The 19983-nt window shown below is 51.5% G+C and overlaps 1 protein-coding gene across 1 annotated transcript; it reads left to right on the top strand.

The window, feature by feature from the left end:
- Positions 1 to 7625: 7625 nt before the first annotated feature.
- On the top strand, positions 7626 to 19336 carry Nfatc4 (nuclear factor of activated T cells 4). The gene is made up of 10 exons (XM_052733142.1): positions 7626 to 7847; positions 8910 to 10005; positions 11395 to 11557; positions 12160 to 12359; positions 15166 to 15338; positions 15726 to 15866; positions 16722 to 16777; positions 17388 to 17514; positions 17670 to 18251; positions 18955 to 19336. Exons 1-10 carry the CDS (start codon positions 7748 to 7750, stop codon positions 19020 to 19022), a joined length of 2706 nt encoding a protein of 901 aa, XP_052589102.1. The 5' UTR covers positions 7626 to 7747; the 3' UTR covers positions 19023 to 19336.
- Positions 19337 to 19983: the final 647 nt, after the last annotated feature.

Below are 19983 nucleotides of genomic sequence, written 5' to 3'. Positions count from 1 at the left end.
GCCTGAACCCAGAAGTGGTTGCTTACAGCAGGGAAATCTACCAGGGATAATAAGACAGGTAGTAAAGAAGGACAAAGAACTCTCTTCCTTTTCCTTTCCTTTCCTTTTCTTTTCTTTTTTCTTTTTTTTGGTTTTTCCGAGACAGGGTTTCTCTGTGTAGTTTTGGTGCCTGTCCTGGACTAGCTCTGTAGACCAGGCTGGCCTCGAACTCACAGAGATCCACCTGCCTCTGCCTCCCAAGTGCTGGGATTACAGGCATGCGCCACCACTGCCCGGCTCCTTTTCCTTTTTTTTTTTTTTTTTTTTTTTTTTTTTCCGTTTTTCGAGACAGGGTTTCTCTGTGTAGCTTTGCGCCTTTCCTGGGACTCGCTTGGTAGCCCAGGCTGGCCTCGAACTCACAGAGATCCACCTGGCTCTGCCTCCCGAGTGCTGGGATTAAAGGCGTGCGCCACCACCGCCCGGCACCTTTTCCTTTTTTTTTTTTTTTTTTTTGGTTTTTCGAGACAGGGTTTCTCTGTGTAGCTTTGCGCCTCTCCTGGAACTCACTTGGTAGCCCAGGCTGGCCTCGAACTCACAGAGATCCGCCTGGCTCTGCCTCCCGAGTGCTGGGATTAAAGGCGTGCGCCACCACCGCCCGGCGGCCTTTTCCTTTTTTAAGGAAGAATATTTTACATTGAGTCTGTGAAGAAAGGGGAAAGAAGGGAAGGGATGAAGTTCTCTAAGTAGCAGATAAGGATGGTGTGATGGTTGGTATTGCCAACTTGATATAATCTAGAACTACCTGGGAGACAGGTCTCTGTGGCTGCCCGTAAGGGTCCTAGAGTTGGGGATCCTGGATTAAGAGTGGAGAAAGAGCAGGGCGGTGGTGGCGCACGCCTGTAATCCCAGCACTCAGGAGGCAGAGGCAGGCGGATCTCTGGGTGTTCAAGGCTACAGCGTGAGATCCAGGACAGCCAGGGATACACAGGGGAACCCTGTCTGGAAACAACAGCAACGACAACAAAAAGAATGGAGGAAGAGAGGTGAGCACTAGCAAGCTTTCACTGCTCTTCTTCCGGCAGAGACGTAGTATGACCAGCTGCTTCAAGCCCCCACGACGTGCTTCCTTGTCATGATGGACTGTGGCCTGGACCTATGAGCTAAATGAACTCTCTCTCCTTGAAGTTACCTTTTGTCAGGGTATTTTATCACAAAAACTAGAAAAGGAACTAAGGCAGATGAGTTTTACAGGCATAGGAAAAATAATTAGGCTGTGTTGAGGCCATGTGAATGATACCACAATAAAAAAAATAATTTTTTTTCTTACACATAACACATGCCTCCCCCCCTTTTTTTGTTTTAGTTTTTAGAGACAAAGTTTCTCTGTGAAATAACCTTGGCTGTCCCGGAACTCACTCTGTAGAACAGGCTGGCCTCAAACTCACAGAGATCTGCCTACCTTTGCCTCCTGAGCGATGGGATTAAAGGTGTGTGCCACCACGGCCTGGCTGGTAGCCTGTGCCTTGAAAATCCCAGCATCCGAGAAGCCAAAGCAGGTGGTGCTCGGTGAGTTTGAAACCAACCTGGTCTACCTAGTGAGTTCCAGTCTATCCTGGGCTACACAGTAAGACCCTGTTAGGAAAAAAAAAAAAGTTTTATCAACGGGAGTGAGGTAGAGTCATGAATCTGCCTATATTGTCTGTTGGAAATACATATGTGGGGCTAGCTAGACACTCAGCGGGTCAAGGTCCTCATCGTGTAAGCCTGGTGACCTGAGTTACCTCTCTCGAACCCTCTTAACGGTAGAAAGAGAGAACTGATTCTACAACGTTGTCCTCTGACCGCCACATGCGTGCCATGGCAGGTGCGCCGTGTGTGTGTGTGTGTGTGTGTGTGTGTGTGTGTGTGTGTGTGTGTGGTACGCACTCGAGCAAGCACACACGGGCACAAACACCACTAATAATTAACAACAACAAAAACCGTAAAGATACATTTGAGGCTGGTGAGGTGGCTTAGCAGGTAAAGGCCTAGGCCCAAGCCTCCTGACCTGGATGCCATATCCAGAACCCTCATGGTAGAAGGAGAGAACTGACTTCCACAAATTGTCCTCTAACCTCGACATGTGCGCTGTGGTATGTGCACACAATAAATAGGTTAAAATGTAATTTTAAAAAGTAAAAAAAAAAAGTATGTGAAGATAATTTGGACAGTTGCTGATAAATTTCAAAAAAAGTTAAGACTCAATATAGAAATTGTAAATTTTATTTATTCCTATGGTAGACTCATATGCGATATCTGTTTCCTTTTTAAAAATGTGTTACATTGATTTGTTTGTGTTTGTGTGTGCATGTATGTGTGTATCCATGTGCCTTGGTGTGTGTATAGACGCCAGAGGACCACTGCATGGAGTTGGTTCTCTCACCATGTGGGTCTTGGGGTTTGAACTCGGGTTGTCAGATTTGGCGGCAAGCCCCTTTACACACTGTACTGTCATATCTAGTTTCCCTTTTTTAAAACCAAAAGGCAGGGGTTGGGAAGACAGCTCAGTGGGTGTGATGGTTAGCTTTACCAGCTTGTCACACCTAGAATCACCCGGAAAGAGAATGACGACCATAGACTGTCAGTTGGGTTGACCTGTGGGCACGTCGTCTGTGGCAGATTGTCTCCGTTGCCTTACTTGATATGGGAAGACCCAACCCCCTGTATGGGCAGTACCGTTCCTTAGCCTGGAGGTCCTGAACTGGATAAGACATAGTGCTGAGCACAAGCAAGCAAGTAAGCCAGTGGGCATGCATTAATTTCTCTCCGCTGTTAACTGTGGTAGGCTGTGACTGTCCACTTCAAGCTCCTGCTGCTCTGACTTCTCTGCTGTGATGGATGGTGACTCGGAACTGTGAGTAGAAATGAACTCTTCTCCCCTAAATTGCTTTTGTCTGGGTATTTTATCACAGCCCCAGAAAGGAAACGCGGGCAGTGGGTAAAGAGCTTGCCACACAATTGTGAAGATTGGAATCTCAATCCCCAGACCCCCAAAGAAATGTAACCTGCCTGTAATTCTAGCACTGAGGAGGCAGAGACACTGTATTCACTGAGCAAGCTAACAACTACACTAGCTGAATCTGAGAGGTACAGGTTCTGAGAGAGACTCTATCTCAGTACACGAAGTGGAGAGCCGTCAAGGAAGATGGCCAACCTCAACTTTGCACCTTCACGTGCAGACGTATGTGAACACACATTTACATATCCACATCATATACAGGCAAAAAGTATAACAGAATTACAATGATTAATTATATTACAATTGCAATATTAATATAACTAATATTATATTATGCATGCTATTAATATAATTACAATGACTAATCTAATACTTTCCCTCTATCATGCATCAATTTATTGATCTATCCATATATATATTTGGCATTATATATATGAAGTCGATAAAATTTTTTTTCAATCTGCATTTCCTTTCTTGTGTGAGTGTGTGTGTGTGTGTGTGTGTGTGTGTGTGTGTGTGTGTGTGTGATGGAGACGGCGATGCCTGTGCCAAGGTTTGTGTGTAGGTCTGAAGACAACCTTGGCTGTCTCCTAGCCTTCCTCCTGGAGATAGCCCCTCTGTGCCCTTTCTAACTATATCAGGTTACCTGGCCTGTGAGCTTTTAGGGACTCTCCTGTCTGAACCATCTTCCCTCTTGCCTTGGGCACACCAGGATTGCAGAGGCAAGCTCCCTACCCTGCCCTGTGTGGGTGCTGAGGATTTGAACTCAGGTCCTCACATTTGCACAGCAGGTGCTTTACCCACTGAGCCATCTCCTCCGCTCATTCTCTTTGGTTTGCTGCTTTCTCTTGACAGCATCTCGCTATTAGCCCTGGCTTGGCCGTGGGGTGTTGGGATTAAGGGCTTGCATCACCACACTCAGCCCTGCATGTCTCTTATGACCATTGCTTATTATGTTTTTTTTTTATCACAGCTAATACTGAAAAAAATTTCTTATAGAGAAAAGTTTTTATTATTATGATGATAATGATGATGATGATGATGGTTTTTTTGAAACAAGGTTTCTCTGTGTAGCCTTAACTGTCCTGGAACTCACTCTGTAGCCCAGGCTGGCCTCGAACTCAGAGAGATCTGCCTGGCTCTGCCTCCTGAGTGCTGGAATTAAAAGTGTGCACCATTACTGCCCAGCTTTGAGAAGAATTTTTTGTTTTTGTTTTTTTTGAGACAGGGTTTCTCTGTGTAGTCCTGGCTGTCCTGGAACTCACTCTGTAGCCCAGGCTTGACTCGAACTCACAGAGATCCTCCTGCCTCTGCCTCCCAAGTGCTGGGATTAAAGGTGTGCACCACCACCGCCCGGCGCTGCTTTTTCTTTCTTAACAGAATCTTGCTATGTAGCCAGAAATGGCCTCCTACTGGTAATACTCTTACCTCAGTCTCCTAAGAACTGAGATTTCAGGCCAGAAATGAGGTTCACCTACCATTTATTAACTAAGGGGATAAAAGCAAGTCAAGAAAAAGCATGTCAGGGCTGGAGAGATGGCTCAGTGGTTAAGAGCACTGGCTATTCTGCCAGAGGTCCTGAGTTCAATTCCCAGAAACCACATGGTGGCTCACAATCACCTATATTGGGATCTGATGCCCTCTTCTGGCATGCAGGAATACATGCAGGCAGAGCACTCACTAAAAAAAAAATTAAAGCTAGGTGATGGTGGCACACGCCTTTAATCCCAGCACTTGGGAGGCAGAAGCAGGCGGATCTCAGTGAGTTGAAAGCCAGCCTGGTCTACAAAGCAAGTTCCAGGACAGCCAGGACTGTTACTCAGAGAAACACTGCTTCGAAAAATCCAAAAGAAAGAAAAAAGTATGTTTACCATAGCCTCACGCACATAAAGATGTCTGTATACAAGCATATGCTAAATGGATAAAAAAAAACTGGACTGTCAGAGTTAACCACATATTTTGTCTGATTTGAATCATTTATAAAAAGAATGCATTTTGTGTAATTTAAAAAAAAAGCTAAATTCCACCTCCAAGTCTGTCGAATAATACCAATTGGAATACAGAGCAAAAACTGGTAATGGCATCGTGAGTTTATAGTTCCAGCACTTGGGAGTGGATAAGGCGGAGTTCCAAGACATCCTGTACTACAGGAGACTGACTCTAGAACAAACGGACTGAACAGCACAAGGCGGAAAATCGAGCGGGTCACAAGGGAACTCGTTCAGGTGTGCGCGCTAGGGGCCAGGGGAGTTGAGAGCCACAAGGTGGCCGGAGAAATTCGCCAAGTGGGAGGAAGGGCAGCTGGGCTTTGTGGTCGCCAGGGGGCAGTAGTGTAGGACAGCCTAAACTTAGCTACCAACCCTGGGCCTCTAAAGCCAGGCAGGACAAGTCAGAGGTCATATGTTCCATCCCTCTGCCTGAGCCTAGGCAGACCGGAGAGTTTGCAGTAGAGGATGCCCTAATCCGAAAGTTTGTGTCCTTCTGAGCAATCTTTGACATTAATACCTCACTTGTGCCAAACTGTTCTCTCTTCTGCCTCCTTTCTTTTGCAACACTCCAGTGGGGAAATTGAGTCACTGGGAGGAGAGGGGAAAGAGGGCCCAAGTCAACCCTCCCTGCCTCCCAGACGAGGGAAGGGGGAGGGTTCTCCAGGAAAACAAAGCGGGGTGGGTGGGGAGGCGGTTGGCTGGGCAGAAGCTGAGCCAGACACATGGAGAAACACTGCCCAGGATCAAAGGAAATATGACATTTGAAAAGAATGTGCGCGTCTGCTTGTGCCGCTGAGCGGGGGGTATGAGGGAGCAGGGCCCGGGCTGAATTTCCGGGTCTGTCCTCCACGGCTTCCCCCCTCCGTCCCCGCTCCTCTTAGGTGCAGGGTAGCAGTAGATGATCTCGAGGTGCTCCTCGCCCGTGGGTTTCTCCAGTTCGAGGTGAAGCAGGACGGGAATGTAACCTGAGAAGAACCGAAGGGAAGAAGGGCGGGCGGGGGTGGTGGTGGTGGTGGTGGAATCAAACCGGGCAGTCTCTCCCTGCTCGGCCTCGGAACATTCTTCCCTCCCGCCCGCCAAGCCTCTCCTCCCTGCCCCTCCCGCCCCGCGGCCCTGGGCTTGCAGCCGGGGCAGCGCCGCACGTCATTGGGGTCCCCCGGGGCTGGGGGGGGTCCCCAGGACCGGCTCGAGGGAGGCCTGAGAGGAGGAGGGGCGCCGCCTCCGCCGCCAAGGAGCTGGGGCCCGTCAGGCCAGCCCCCCTTCCCTCTGCCCCGCAGAGCCTGTTTCTCATTAGAGTAATGGGCGCGGTCCCCGCCCGGCTCCCGAGTGTTTGTAAACGTCTGACCCGAGGGCCGGTGCTTAACCCTTTCGGTGCTGGCCTCGGCTGCTGCTGCTGCTGCTGCTGCTGCTGCTGCTGCTGCTGCTGCTGCTGCTGGGGGCGCGGCCCAGAGCCTGCGGGCTTTAGAGACGAGAGATCCGTGAGGCTTCTTGGGGGGAAGTTTGGAAGCAAATGGTTAGCGTGCGGGGGAGCAGGGTGACTGCTCCCCCGCCCCGCAGCACCTGCCATCCAAAGAGAGCATCTCCCGTCCCACTTTGTCTTCTTCTTCCAACTGGGACCCTTTTAGCTTGCCCTTCCTAGAAACTCCAGTCCGGGTCTTCCTCCCCTGCCCAGGTGACAGGTGTCCAGCCCCGGGGCCTACATTTTCAGCTTCGGGCCCCTTCTGAACCTGGCCAGGAATTTAGGAGAGCCGGGAGGGGACTGCCCTTGGAAGACAGAGTCACTCTCGTCTGCAGCTCTTGGGCGGGAGGAGGGAGCCGACTTCCTCCGTGGAGGCTAATTAATGGCCTATCTAGGTGGCTAGGACAAGGGTATCGGCAAAGCCCGGCCTGGATCTCCGCCCAGAAGGGGCTGCGGGCCTTCAAAGGCTTCCTGGGGTTAGAAAGGTCTGAGAGACTCTCGGGACAGCTAAAAGTTCTGCATCTTCAGGGAATGGGAGGAGGGGCCGGTGGAGGTGATGGTGAAGGAGTGCCAGAGCTCCCTGAAGGCCCAGGCAGAGTGGTCTCAGCGAGGGTGGAGGAAGGAACGGCCTCCTGTCCAGAACAGCTCCGAGCCTCTCTCAATCCCGGAACTCCCGTCTGCTCAGACTTGGATGGAAGGCGCAGAAGCGGTGGCCTTTCCAGGGAGATGCTAGCTACACTACTCTGCAGATCGCAGGGAAGGATGTACTGTGGGCCCGCCACACTGGGGGCCCAGAATATGGCCTCTTTAAGGCGACTCGGATTCCCCCCACCTCCCTCCCTCAGCGGAGACGAAATGGGCTGAGGTTTGGGCTCCCAGTAAGAAGTGATTGTCACAACTGCGAGCCAATAGGTACCATTAGGGTCCTATAACGTTTGAAGGGACCATTTTCCAATTCATTTTTTTTCCCTCCCTCTTTGAAGGGGGTGGAACTGGAAAGATGACTGAGGGAGGGAGAGAGAGAGTGGGGGAGGACTAGGGGCGCGTGGTTTTCCCATCTCATCCCTGGAGGAGGGGCCGGAGCATCCCGGGTAGCCAATCAGGGACAGGCTGGGGGGGGGCCCGCTTTGAAGAAGTTTGGGGGAAAAAAAGTTTGGAAAAGTTTCTATAATAACAAGGGGGCGTCGGGAGGGAGGCGGCAGCGACAGAAGAGGGGGCGTCCCAGAGAAAGGGAGGGAGGGAGCCACCCGCGCGTGAAGCTACAGCAGCGTCCTGAGCCTCCCCCTCCCACCCAGGCGGGACCTGGGGGCTCCGGCCGGATCCATGGGGGCGGCAAGCTGCGAGGATGAGGAGCTGGAATTTAAGCTGGTGTTCGGGGAGGAAAAGGAGGCCCCCCCGCTGGGCGCGGGGGGCCCTGGGGAAGGTTAGTGTGGGGCTGGGAAGGGGTCTTTTGGCCAGTGATTAAAGGGCAGGGGAGGTCCGAGTCAGGACACTTTGGAGGCTGCGAGCCTGGGGTGGGGGTTGAGGTGGGTCAGAGGTTGAGGGGAGCTGGAGGACTCCACTACCAAGGCTGGGGAAGTGAGGCTGGGGGCCACGGCACCACTTTTTCCTTTTTAGGTCGTGACTGGGGTGGGAGTGGGGGTGTTGTTGGCTACGCGCCGCCTCCTGGCTAGGCCGATTGTCTCTGTGATGGGGGGCGGAAGGGAACCTCGGCCCCCAAGGGCCCGGGGTGCCGGCTTGGGAAGGGGAGGGTTGGTTCTGGAGTTTGAGGCTTTCGGACCTAGGCCTGGTCCTGCAGACGTGACGCCTGGGGCTGGGGGCTCTTTCGGGCAGCGCAGGGGCACCCCTCCCCCTCCCCCTGTCTAGCCGCAATGAGAGGCAGATGGCGGGGATCGAGCCGGGGGCGGCGGCCGCTCGCACGGAATCCGCGCTGCCCGCTGCCCCCCCCGCCCCCACCCTCCCGTTGGCTGGGCCCCGCACGCATCACCCTCCGGCTGCACCTCCGCCCCCTTTTGGGGGGGGGCGAGGGAGGAGCCACCTCCCCTCGTCACCACAGACATGCCCCCATCCTTCCCACCCCCAGGCCACGGTTGCGATGGTAACTGGGGTTTCTGCCAGCACCATTTGGGGGTTTGGGAACCGTTGCTAATTGGGTTCATGTGTGAGTCGCCCCCGGCCCAGCCCAGAGCCTGGGCAAACACACCTCCAGGCCGGTCTCTAGCGCTCCGCTGCCCAAGGTCCTCACCTTAAGTCCCACCTTCTCTGGTACCCTAGGTCCCAGGACCAGGGGTTCAGAATATGGGGTTCTGGCATGCCTGTATCTCGTTCCTGTCTTCTGATGTTCCACTTTGCTTTCGTCCTGAGACTAGGAGACCCCCTCCTAGCTGAGCATCTCAGGCTTTGGGAGCTGACCATCTGAGGAACCTAGACGTCTCACCAGCTTCTCTCTCCCTCTCTCCCTTTACTCTCCCTCCCTTTTTGACAGAGCTGGACTCAGAGGATGCCCCTTCATGCTGTCGTTTGGCCCTGGGGGAACCCCTTCCTTATGGTGCTGCCCCTATTGGTATTCCCCGACCCCCACCCCCTCGGCCGGGCATGCACTCACCACCACCCCGTCCCGCCCCTTCACCTGGCACCTGGGAGAGCCAACCGGCTCGGTCGGTGAGGCTGGGGGGCCCAGGAGGGAGTGCGGGGGGTGCTGGGGGTGGTCGTGTTCTTGAGTGTCCCAGCATCCGGATCACATCCATCTCTCCCACGCCTGACCCACCGACCTCGCTAGAGGACACTCCTGAAACCTGGGGGGACGGCTCTCCTAGAGATTACCCCCCACCAGAAGGCTTTGGGGGCTACCGAGAGGCAGGAGGCCAGGGCGGAGGTGCCTTCTTCAGCCCGAGCCCTGGCAGCAGCAGCCTGTCTTCGTGGAGTTTCTTCTCTGATGCCTCGGATGAGGCCGCCCTGTATGCAGCGTGCGATGAGGTGGAGTCAGAACTTAATGAAGCGGCTTCCCGCTTTGGCTTGAGCTCTCCGCTGCCTTCGCCCCGGGCTTCTCCTAGGCCGTGGACCCCGGAGGATCCGTGGAGCCTTTACGGTCCAAGCTCCGGAGGCCGAGCGCCCGAGGATAGCTGGCTTCTCCTCAGCGCTCCCGGGCCCATCCCAGCCTCCCCTCGGCCTGCTTCACCTTGCGGCAAGAGGCGCTACTCCAGTTCTGGAACCCCATCTTCCGCCTCCCCGGCTCTGTCCCGCCGGGGCAGCCTTGGGGAAGAGGGTCCAGAGCCACCTCCACCACCCCCATTGCCTCTAGTCAGGGACCCTAGTTCCCCTGGCCCTTTTGACTATGTGGGAGCTCCAACCACCGAGAGCATCCCTCAGAAAACCCGGAGGACTTCGAGCGAGCAGGCAGTGGCCCTGCCTCGGTCGGAGGAGCCTGCCCCGTGCAATGGGAAGCTGCCTTCCGGAACAGATGAGGCTGTGGCTGCTCCAGGGGGTCTTCGGAAAGAGGTGGCTGGCATGGACTATCTCGCAGTGCCTTCTCCCCTTGCTTGGTCCAAGGCCCGGATTGGGGGACACAGCCCCATCTTCAGGTGAGGGCCAGATCTGGGACCTCTGTGCTCTTCAACCCCCGTTCTGCAGGGAGCAGAAAGGTCAAAGGAAGGATGAGTTTAAAGACAGGTTCAGTTTCCAGGTGTTCTCCACTTCTCATAAGAGTTATTGCAAGAGGGCCCCAGTTACCTAATTGGTTTTAAGGCCATTAAGTTTGAAGAAAAAAAAACAAAAGAAAAAAAGAAAAAGCCAGCCGTGGACTGAGCTGTAGATGGCTGCTTCCTGTGGATGTATTAGAAAAGGCTCTTCACCCTCACCTGTCCACCTGTCAGTCTTCTGAGAGGAACAGTTAGGTGAGATGGAGTTCCTGTAGGGTTTCTCACACTTCCTGATCAGCCCTGGCTCGGACAGGTTGATCTTAGCTTCTGGCTGTTTAGACCGAACAGATAGAAGAGCCCTGTGTCCCATGACAAGAAGCCCTCCTCTAACCCTTAATTTCTAAGTCCATGGCTTAAGAGCATCACTTCGAGTCTGAATAAAGTGACATGTATTTGCAAGTCAAAGAATTTATAGCGAAACTTGCATTTCTATCCCTTCTACTCTGAAAGAGTTATGCCCATTTCCATAGTCCTAAGCCTTGAGCTGTCAGACTGAGGTGACTCCATCCTGAAAACTTTCTAGGGGGAAGCTGGACCCCTGGGATTCCCATAGACCAACATCTCTCAACCTTGGTAGACTACTGTTTTGAGTTGGGCATTTTGTGGTGCAGGGCTGTCCTGGACCCGGTCTAATGGTGAGCATCCTCCCAGGCCTATTCGTTAGACACTAGTACCACCTTTTGCATTAGCTGTGGCAATTAAAAGGCTGCCAAATATCCAGGGGCGGGGGAGGTGGGCAGGAAATTACCAGTTGAGATTTAGCAGCAGAGTATCTGTAAGCACAATTCCAGAAAAGCAGTCCTTACCCCGTGCAACTTCTCCTGCTTAGCCCCAGCTAGTGGGAAGGATTTGGCCTGGTAGCAGAGAAGCCAGCCCTAGGTTCTGCTGTAGGCTTCTGCCCTCAGTCTCTGTTTTTCTAATGCTTTTTCTGGTCTAAAGGGGCACCTCTGTGCTGTACCTGCCCTTCTAGGTCGGAGAGTCAGTACAGCCTTTGGGTTCCTCTGTTTCTTGGTAAAGCCTGCAAACCCTTTATCCAGAACCGGGAGAAAGGAGTCTCAGGGCTATTCGCCATCTTCCACACCCCCATCTTCAAAGGACTCTCTTCCCTATCAGTACCCCTGTTTCTGAGCTTTTGGAAGTTACTTTTGCTGTGGGTTTTGTTTGTTTTTTTTTTTATCTCTCCCATACCCATACTGCCCCCTCCCCCACAAACCCGGTGTGATTGTGATGGGTCTGAGGTTCCAGATGACCATGCTCTCGTCTTCTACCCAGGACCTCTGCCCTACCTCCCCTGGACTGGCCTTTGCCCAGCCAGTACGAGCAGCTGGAGCTGAGGATTGAGGTGCAGCCGAGAGCTCACCACCGAGCCCACTACGAGACAGAGGGCAGCCGAGGAGCTGTCAAAGCTGCTCCTGGAGGTCACCCTGTGGTCAAGGTAAGGGGCAGAAGGCAGGCCCGGTGTTCGTTCTCTCCTCCCATCCCAGATTCCTGCAAAGGAGCTTCAGCTGTGCACAGAATCATGGCACTGCCCTTTCCCACACTCTGTCTCAGCTGTGACCCTGCAGGCAGCCTAGGGGAGGGGCTGGAACTGAGGAAGGAAGGGTACACAGCAAGGACCCGGATATACTTTCTACTCTTCTTTTCTGTTCTCCTGCACCCCCACCCTCCCCGACTCATCCCGTGGGACATCGGCCTCGTGTCTGCTTTGGAAAATGGTGACTTGCCAGATGTGGGGGAGGGTTTCAGCTGAGGCCAAAGGTTACTGGGAGTTAGGTTTTTCCTCTATATTGAGTTGGGCTAATCTTTCTTGGAAGCTCTTCCTCCTTTGCCCAGCCCAGTTTGGGCCTTCCAAGAATAACACTGTGAACTTCAGACCACATTTTCTCTACGACTGATGCCCAGTTTCCCACAGGGAATTCCTTACAGGATATTCTTTATCTTTCACCATTCCCATCCTTGGACGGAAAATCCAAGGATGGATAAAGGGCAAAAGACACTGGGGCTTTCAAATAGGTGGCCTCTGTCTCCCTCTGTCAGCTCCTAGGCTACAGTGAGAAGCCACTGACTCTGCAGATGTTCATTGGCACTGCAGATGAAAGGAGCCTGCGGCCACATGCCTTCTACCAGGTGCACCGCATTACCGGCAAGATGGTGGCCACGGCCAGCTACGAAGCTGTAGTCAGTGGTACCAAAGTGTTGGAGATGACCTTGCTCCCAGAGAACAACATGGCTGCCAAGTAAGTCCCTAGCCAGCTTTCCCTCAGCCTGCAGTGTTTAGGACCAGAGAGGCCCACTTCTTCTTTTTCCTAGAAAAGCTAGACATTATCACTCCAAGTCAGTTTCCAGCCTTCTAGGCAAGTGTTTTGTGTAGGAAGTTTTTCTCTGTCCAGCAAACCAGCTTGCAAATAACAACACAGAGACTTCTTATTAATTATGAAGGCTTGGCTATAGCTTAGGCTTGTTCCTAACTAGATCTTATAACTTAAATGAACCCATTTATAGTAATCTACATTCTATCACATGGCATTACCTTTCTTCCATCTTGCACCTCCTGTTTCCTCTCCATGTCTGATGCCATGATTCCTTCTCCTCTTCTTCTCTCTCTGCCTGTAAGTCCCACCTATTGTCCCTGCCTAGCTATTGGCCATTCAACTTTTTAGCACACCAATCACAGCAACATATTTTCACACCAGGTATAAATATCCCCCTTTTTGTCTAAATAAAAAGGAAAGATTTCAACTCTGACATAGTAAAACTATACACAATAAGAACAATTATCAAGTAAGGATTACATTCACAATATCCAGTCCATTTGTATTTGGCAAATTTGGAGAAAGTACTGTATTATCTATCCTGTCCTAGTGAATTCAAGTTTTATACCTAAACCATTTTCTATCCTAACTTGTATTACCATCCTAAAAATCTTTTTAGACCTAAAAACACCTTCTTAAACAATGTAAGCTTCTATATTTCTCAACCTTATAAACTTTACATCTCTTATGTAAGTTTCTTTTCTGAATTTGGTAACAAGGAAAACTGTAACTATAACTATCTAGTCTTCAACCCCATCAAAAACCTGAGAAGGATATAATATTACCTGAGTAAATAGGAGGTGTAGAGCAAACAACTTCCAAAACTATAGAAATGACAGAGGCAGCTGACTACCTCGACAGTCACCCAAGGTTCCTCTGCAACATTTGGGGCATCCATCTTTGGTCTATAGGCCTAGAATATCTGACAGACTTTTTTGTGAAGCAGGAATTTTGAAGAACTGTCCTGCCATGTCTTGGCAAAGTTTGGCACTTTCTTTTGTGTCTTGTTTGTCCAATTGAGACAGCATACTGTCAGCAGTCAAGGCAAGGGCAGTTTCTTGCCCAGTGGCTAGCTTTGCCATAAGGAAAGTAAACTCCATATGGAGGTTCTTTGATGCCCACCATCCTTTTTGGAAGTAAGTTGGTACTGCCAGGAGAAGATATGTCTCACTGTCATGAAAAGATGTCGAAACATCTCAACTACCATATTCTGTAGCTCTCTGAAGTGATTGAAGACCATCTATCTATCTAAAATATATCTGTTTAACCTTGAAAACATACCAAATGTGACTACAGGTTTGATTGTTATAGATGGCTAACTACTAACATGTCTTTCTTTATTATCCTAAATAGTTTTCAAGGACTAAAACTTTACATTACATTTTAAAATGAGCTGCACAGGTACAATACCTTAAGCAAGAGTAGAAACATATGTACAATATAAAAAAAAACCCTTAAATTTGTATTAATATAAAAAAATCCATGCCAATGTAAAATAATTGAGACTAGTGATTATTCAAAAGTAGACTCTCCAGGAAAGGCACAAAGCTACACAGAGAAACCCTGTCTTGAAAAACCTAAAAAAAAAAAAAAAAAAAAAAGAAAATAGACTCAACAATCCACCCTTTTATTCTATCATTTCTGTACTATATCCACCCCCCTTTTACTTTCAGAAAGAGATCCCTGAATCTAATCTCCTTGGTTCATTTTTTTTCCTGACCATGATCATCAATACCTTGTAACCAACCCCCCTAAATGTTTGATGATAAACATCCATAATCCACTGAATGACCAAAAACCATCAACCCCACCTCTTGGGAATGTGGGTGTTGTGTTCTCTAGACTGCTTCCTGTTGTCTGGGAGCAACAGTATCTTTGGGGGACCCTGAGAAAATAAGGATAATGGTCAAGTCTTGGGAGAGCTGGCTGTGTTATTTTTTTGTTTAGTCTCTGTGTGATGGGAAAGTATAGAGCTTATCTGAAATCTTGGCTGGATAGTCTGTGAAGCCTTATGTGGGTCCACGTAAGGATATACGTGGACCCACATTGGGCTCCATACGTAGCAGTCTTTCTTGTCAGACTATCTGTGGATCATCAGCCTGCAAATAATGATCTGGAGACTTTTTATTAATTATGAAAACTTGGCCTATAGCTTAGGCTTGTTCCTAACTAGACCTTTTAACTTAAATTAACCCATTTGTATTCATCTATCATGTGGCCTTACCTCTCTTCCATCTTGCATCTCCTCTCCATGTCTCCTGGCATCTCTCACCTGCGTCAGTTCCTCCCCTCTTCCTTTCTTCTTGCCCAGAAGTCCTACCTATCTCTCCTGCTTATCTATTGGACATTCAGCCTTTTATTACACCAATCACAGAAACACATCTTCACACAGTGTACAAAGAGTCTGTGACAGTTTTGTACGGTTGAGCTATATCCTCAACTCTCTCCTCCTTCCTAAAGTCCTGGGAGTTGAACCTAGGGCTTTATATATGCTAGGCAAGTGTTCTGCCACTAAGCCTCATCCCCAGCCAGTTTCTGGCCTTAAGAAAGCAGTTTTTGAGTCTGGGAGCTTTCTGCGGAGGCCATCTCTAGATTAGAAAACAGTCTCCCTAAGCACCTTAGCCAGTCTCATGGCTTGGATTGAGGGCCCCCTGGGGGCTTCCCCTCTAGAAAATGCATCTCTGTCGCACCGCTGGCTAGGAAGTCTTCCCATCTCTCCTTTGCCTTTCAGCATCGACTGTGCTGGAATCCTGAAGCTTCGGAATTCAGACATTGAGCTCCGGAAGGGTGAGACAGACATCGGGCGCAAAAACACACGTGTGCGGCTGGTGTTCCGTGTCCACGTGCCTCAGGGCGGCGGGAAGGTCGTCTCTGTGCAGGCAGCCTCCGTGCCCATCGAGTGCTGTGAGCAAACAGGCCCTGGCCAGTTCTCTGTGTCTTGCCGCTCTTTTGTCTGTCTGTTTACCCGTTTCCTCTACACTAGTGCCCCGTGCCCTGTGTGTCATGGGTAGCCCTGTAGCAGACTCAGCTCTTGTTCTCCCGTCCTGAGGGAGAGGTGAAGGTGGTGTTTGAGTTTGCCCCTGCTACAGACTCTGTCTCAGGGATGGTCCAGATGCACCTGTCTGCGCCGTCTCTGCTTCAGGAGTGGTCCGTCCATAGTCTGTGTGGTTTCCTGGTTACTGTTAGTTATCTTTTGTATTTGCCCCTGGAAAGAGGGCTCCCCTAGTGGTGGAGACGGTTGTCCTTTCTGCACCCAGCCCAGCCAGGCTTCTGTATTATCCTACCTTGCAGCCCAGCGCTCAGCCCAGGAGCTGCCCCAGGTGGAGGCCTACAGCCCCAGCGCCTGCTCAGTGAGAGGAGGGGAGGAGCTAGTGTTGACTGGTTCCAACTTCCTGCCAGACTCAAAAGTGGTGTTCATTGAAAGGGGCCCTGGTGAGTACGCCCTGCGGAGAGGAGAGAAGTAGAGCTCACAACCAGCAGGGGAGACTCTGGCACTGTCACATGGCCACCAAGCTGAGCGGCAGTCTCTTTATCTGCCTCCCCTCATCGCATACAATCAGTTTCTCATGGAAGTGGCCAGAACCGAAAATACCAAGGATAGTGAGCAAAAACAAGAAATACACATCCTGCTCAGTAAAGCATTAGAGAGGAACTGGCTTTGAGACGGTCACCCTCATGGAAAAAGTATATGAAGTGAAGAGGGCATGCACAGCCGTCGTAGGTTCTCCTGGGCCTGTCCTGAGTTGTGAGATAAAAGCACAGCTGTGATTATGAGAGCCTATGGGGCGCCCCAAGATGGAGCTGTAGGGGTGCAGAAATGGGAGATAGGATTCAGGGTGCAGCCACCAACCTGTGGGCTTCCCCTTCCTTCAACCGTTCTCACGGATGGCCCAGCCCCGAGACCTACATTTAGCCCCTGGGGTCTACATCATTAGTCTTGGTATAGTGCCTCCCTTCAAGATGGGACCTATTCCTACCCCACTGTCCATCTTGCGGGTACCATAGGAGGGGATGTCTGAGTCTGAGGTGGGAGGGCTCCAGGGCTGCTTCTAACACGAGCTCTCTCTAGGTCCCTGCCATTTCCCTTGACCTTTGTTTACCATTTGTCCTCACTGGGGGCAGTTTTCATCCCGTCTTTTTCATCGGGTAAACATCTGGCACATTCTGTGTCAGACCTGCTAAGGATCTTTTGATTCTGGTGTTGACTTCAGCAGGAGGGGAAAGGGTAGGGGACTGGGCCAGGGGGTGGACCCTAGACCAAGGTGGAGCTCTTTTTCTCCTGCGCAGATGGAAAACTTCAGTGGGAAGAGGAGGCTGTAGTGAACCGGCTGCAGAGCAGTGAGGTAGGTTCTAGTGTCCTCGGGGTCCCCATCCTGGCTGTGGGGGGAGGGGTGGAAGAGTAAGGAGTTCTCAAGAGGGCCCCCTTAGAGCCAGGTGGATCTCTGTGAGTTCCAGGCCATCGTGGTCTACAGAGAGAGTTCCAGGACAGTCATAGAGAGACCCTGTCTCCAAAACAAAACAACAAGGTCTTTGCCTGGGTGGTGGTGGCGGGACGCCTTTAATCCCAGCACTCCAGAGGCAGAGGCAGGGGGATCTCTGAGTTTGAGGCCAGCCTGGTCTACAGAACGAGTTCCAGGACATCTGAGGCTGTCCTGTCTCAAAAAACAGAAAGAAAAGAAAGAAAGAAAGAAAGAAAGAAAGAAAGAAAGAAAGAAAGAAAGAAAGAGAAGAGAAAAAGAAAAAAAAAGAGGGCCCCTTACTTATGGGTTTGGATTCCAGAGTAACTTTTTCTGGCCTGAAGGATCTAGGTGCTCTAGTAGAGAGCTTCCTCTCCAGGGAACAGATTTGCTCCTTAGCCATAGAACTAGGAGATAAGAGTTGGTTGGGTCCATGGAAGGGTTGGGCTGATAGAGGATCTCTAAGGACTTGTGTCTCATCCTCTGTTCTCACCAGGTGACGCTGACGCTGACCGTTCCTGAGTATAGCAACAAGCGGGTATCCCGACCAGTCCAGGTCTACTTTTATGTCTCCAACGGGCGGAGAAAGCGCAGTCCTACCCAAAGTTTCAAGTTCCTACCTGGTGCGCTCTAAGACTGCCTGTGGTGGGGGAAGAGGGGGTGCCCCGTGTGAGGGGATAAGGGGTGGACGAACCCTCGGAAGGGAAGGAGGTTGGAAGGTGTACTGGTGGAATGGCCAGAACCTCACCAGCCTCCTCCTGCCTCCTCATCTTCCCAGTGGTCTTCAAGGAGGAGCCTCTACCAGACTCATCTCTCCGGGGCTTCCCTTCCACATCGGGTTCCCCCTTTGGCACTGACATGGACTTCTCACCACCCAGGCCCCCTTACCCCTCCTATCCCCATGAAGACCCTGCTTATGAGACTCCTTATCTGTCAGAAAGCTTTGGCTATAGCACACCCGCTCTCTACCCCCAGACGGGGCCCCCACCATCCTATAGACCTGGCCTGCGGATGTTCCCTGAGACTGGAGGAACCACAGGTTGTGCCCGCCCACCCGCAGTCTCCTTCCTTCCCCGCCCCTTTCCTAGTGACCCGTATGGAGGACAGGGCTCCTCTTTTGCCCTGGGGCTTCCGTTCTCCCCTCCGGCCCCCTTTAGACCTCCATTACCTTCCTCCCCACCACTTGAAGACCCCTTCAACCCCCAGAATGCTGTCCACCCCCTGCCTGCCGAGGGCTACAATGAGGTGGGGCCAGGCTATACCCCTGGGGAGGGGGCTTCGGAGCAGGAGAAATCCAGGGGTGGCTACAACAGCGGCTTCAGAGACAATGTACCTATCCAGGGTATCACCCTGGAGGAAGGTGGGTGTGGGACTGGGGACTGTGAGTGTGAGTGAGTGCAAGAGATCGATGTGCATGTGTGCTGAGGGCCGGAGCGTGGCTGCTTAGAGACTGGGCATCCTTAGTGTCCCAGGACTAGTCAGACGTCTCCGGAGCAAATTCTTGGTGTATGTGTATGCGTGTGGCCACCTGAATTCAGCAACTTAATTCTGAAGGGCACATGGAGTATCTATTCCAGCTTTTTTTCTGTCTCTGCCCTAATCACAAAATTTCAGCCCTAGAAGTATTTCCAGACCATTCCATCTAGTTCCCTGAACTGTAGATTCAAGCATTGAGTTTCAGGGAGGGACAGTGGCTTGTGGAAAGCTCACCTTATCTTTCCCTGGAGACTGGAGTCTGCTTTGATGACGAAGACCTCCCTATTTTGTCCCTTCTTTGTCCGGCTGACGACACCTACGTCTGGCCTGCTGCCATTGGCACTGGCCGAGCTGACGGGAGAGTGCCATATATGATGCAGGGCCGGGAACCCATGTGGATGGAGTTGGACCAAACCTAGTTAGGAGCAGATGTTAAGAAACACTGGGGAAACTGAGGCTCGGCAAAAGAGGAATCCAGATATGTCCTAGCTGGAGACCTGCTTGGAGCTGAAGGGGGGGGGGGGGCGGTCTCTGAAAAAGGAAAAGACCTGTCTTAGCCTTGTCTTTCAACTGCTCCTCCTTTACAGTGAGTGAGATCATTGGTCGAGACCTGAGCGGCTTCCCTGCGCGTCCTGGAGAAGAGCCTCCTGCCTGAACCACGTGTAGTGGCCCCAGAAGCCCTGCCTCCTTGCCCTCTTAACTGGGGTGCTGGCTCCAGAAGCTTGGGGCCATCTCTAGTTTCTCTTGGCCCAGCTTCTATCTTCCTGTCTCCTCTCCCAGCTGAGGTGTGGCCCCCAGACCTGGTGCTGTCTTGAAAGGGAGTGAGAGAGGGGGGGGGATGGGGGACGAGGGTGGAGACAGAGGCTGGATGCCAGAACGGACTGGGATGAAAATGACGTCCAGGCTGTGCAGGCTGTGATGCGGGCAGGCTGGACAGGTTGATGGGTAATAAACTGCTCACTGACCAGCACGTCGGCCTCCAGAGCTCTTTGGAGAACGGGGTGATGCAAGTTTACTCCAGCTCTGGCCCAAGGAAGCTGAGAAGTGGGGAAGAGATGGGGCACGGCTTGGGGCAATTCATCTTACGGGTCTTCCAGATGGGAGAGGGATGAGGGTATACTGAGGGGCTCCTGAGGCTCCCTGGCTGGAGCTGAGGTTGGGATTCAGGATCTTCACAAACTTCTTTATCCTCCCTGAGGTTCGGGTTCCTTAGCTTTAGGATGAGGCCTAGGAATCTTTGTGTTCCCAGGCTCCTGTGTCTTGCCATCACCTAGAGGAGTCTGATTTATAGTCAAGGTGGGAAAAGGCCAGTCAGGTTTCTCACTCATTTAGAGAAAGAGGAATCTGAGGTTCAAAGAGAGAAATAGGCTTGCCTACAATCGCAGAGTGCAAGCAGCATGTTGAACGTTTCCTTCCTGGACTCCTGCCCCCACTGCACATTTGGACGACATGCTAATCCAGAAGATTCAGGCCCCTGAGGCTCATTCTTTGAAGTGAGGGAGGGGATGAGGGAGAGTTGGCATGGGCCTACCAATGGAATCTCCTCTCCCTTGAAGATTGTGAAGACAGTCTGGAAATATTTATACTTTAGGAGTAGACTGCAGGAGGCCTAGCAG

This window comes from Peromyscus californicus, unplaced genomic scaffold (genome assembly GCF_007827085.1).
Source record: "Peromyscus californicus insignis strain IS unplaced genomic scaffold, ASM782708v3 Scaffold_12__1_contigs__length_115047231, whole genome shotgun sequence".
In the NCBI taxonomy this organism is placed as follows: domain Eukaryota; kingdom Metazoa; phylum Chordata; class Mammalia; order Rodentia; family Cricetidae; genus Peromyscus; species Peromyscus californicus.
The sequence above is the reverse complement of the archived record's forward strand: the minus strand, read 5'-3'. Positions and strand labels throughout refer to the sequence as shown.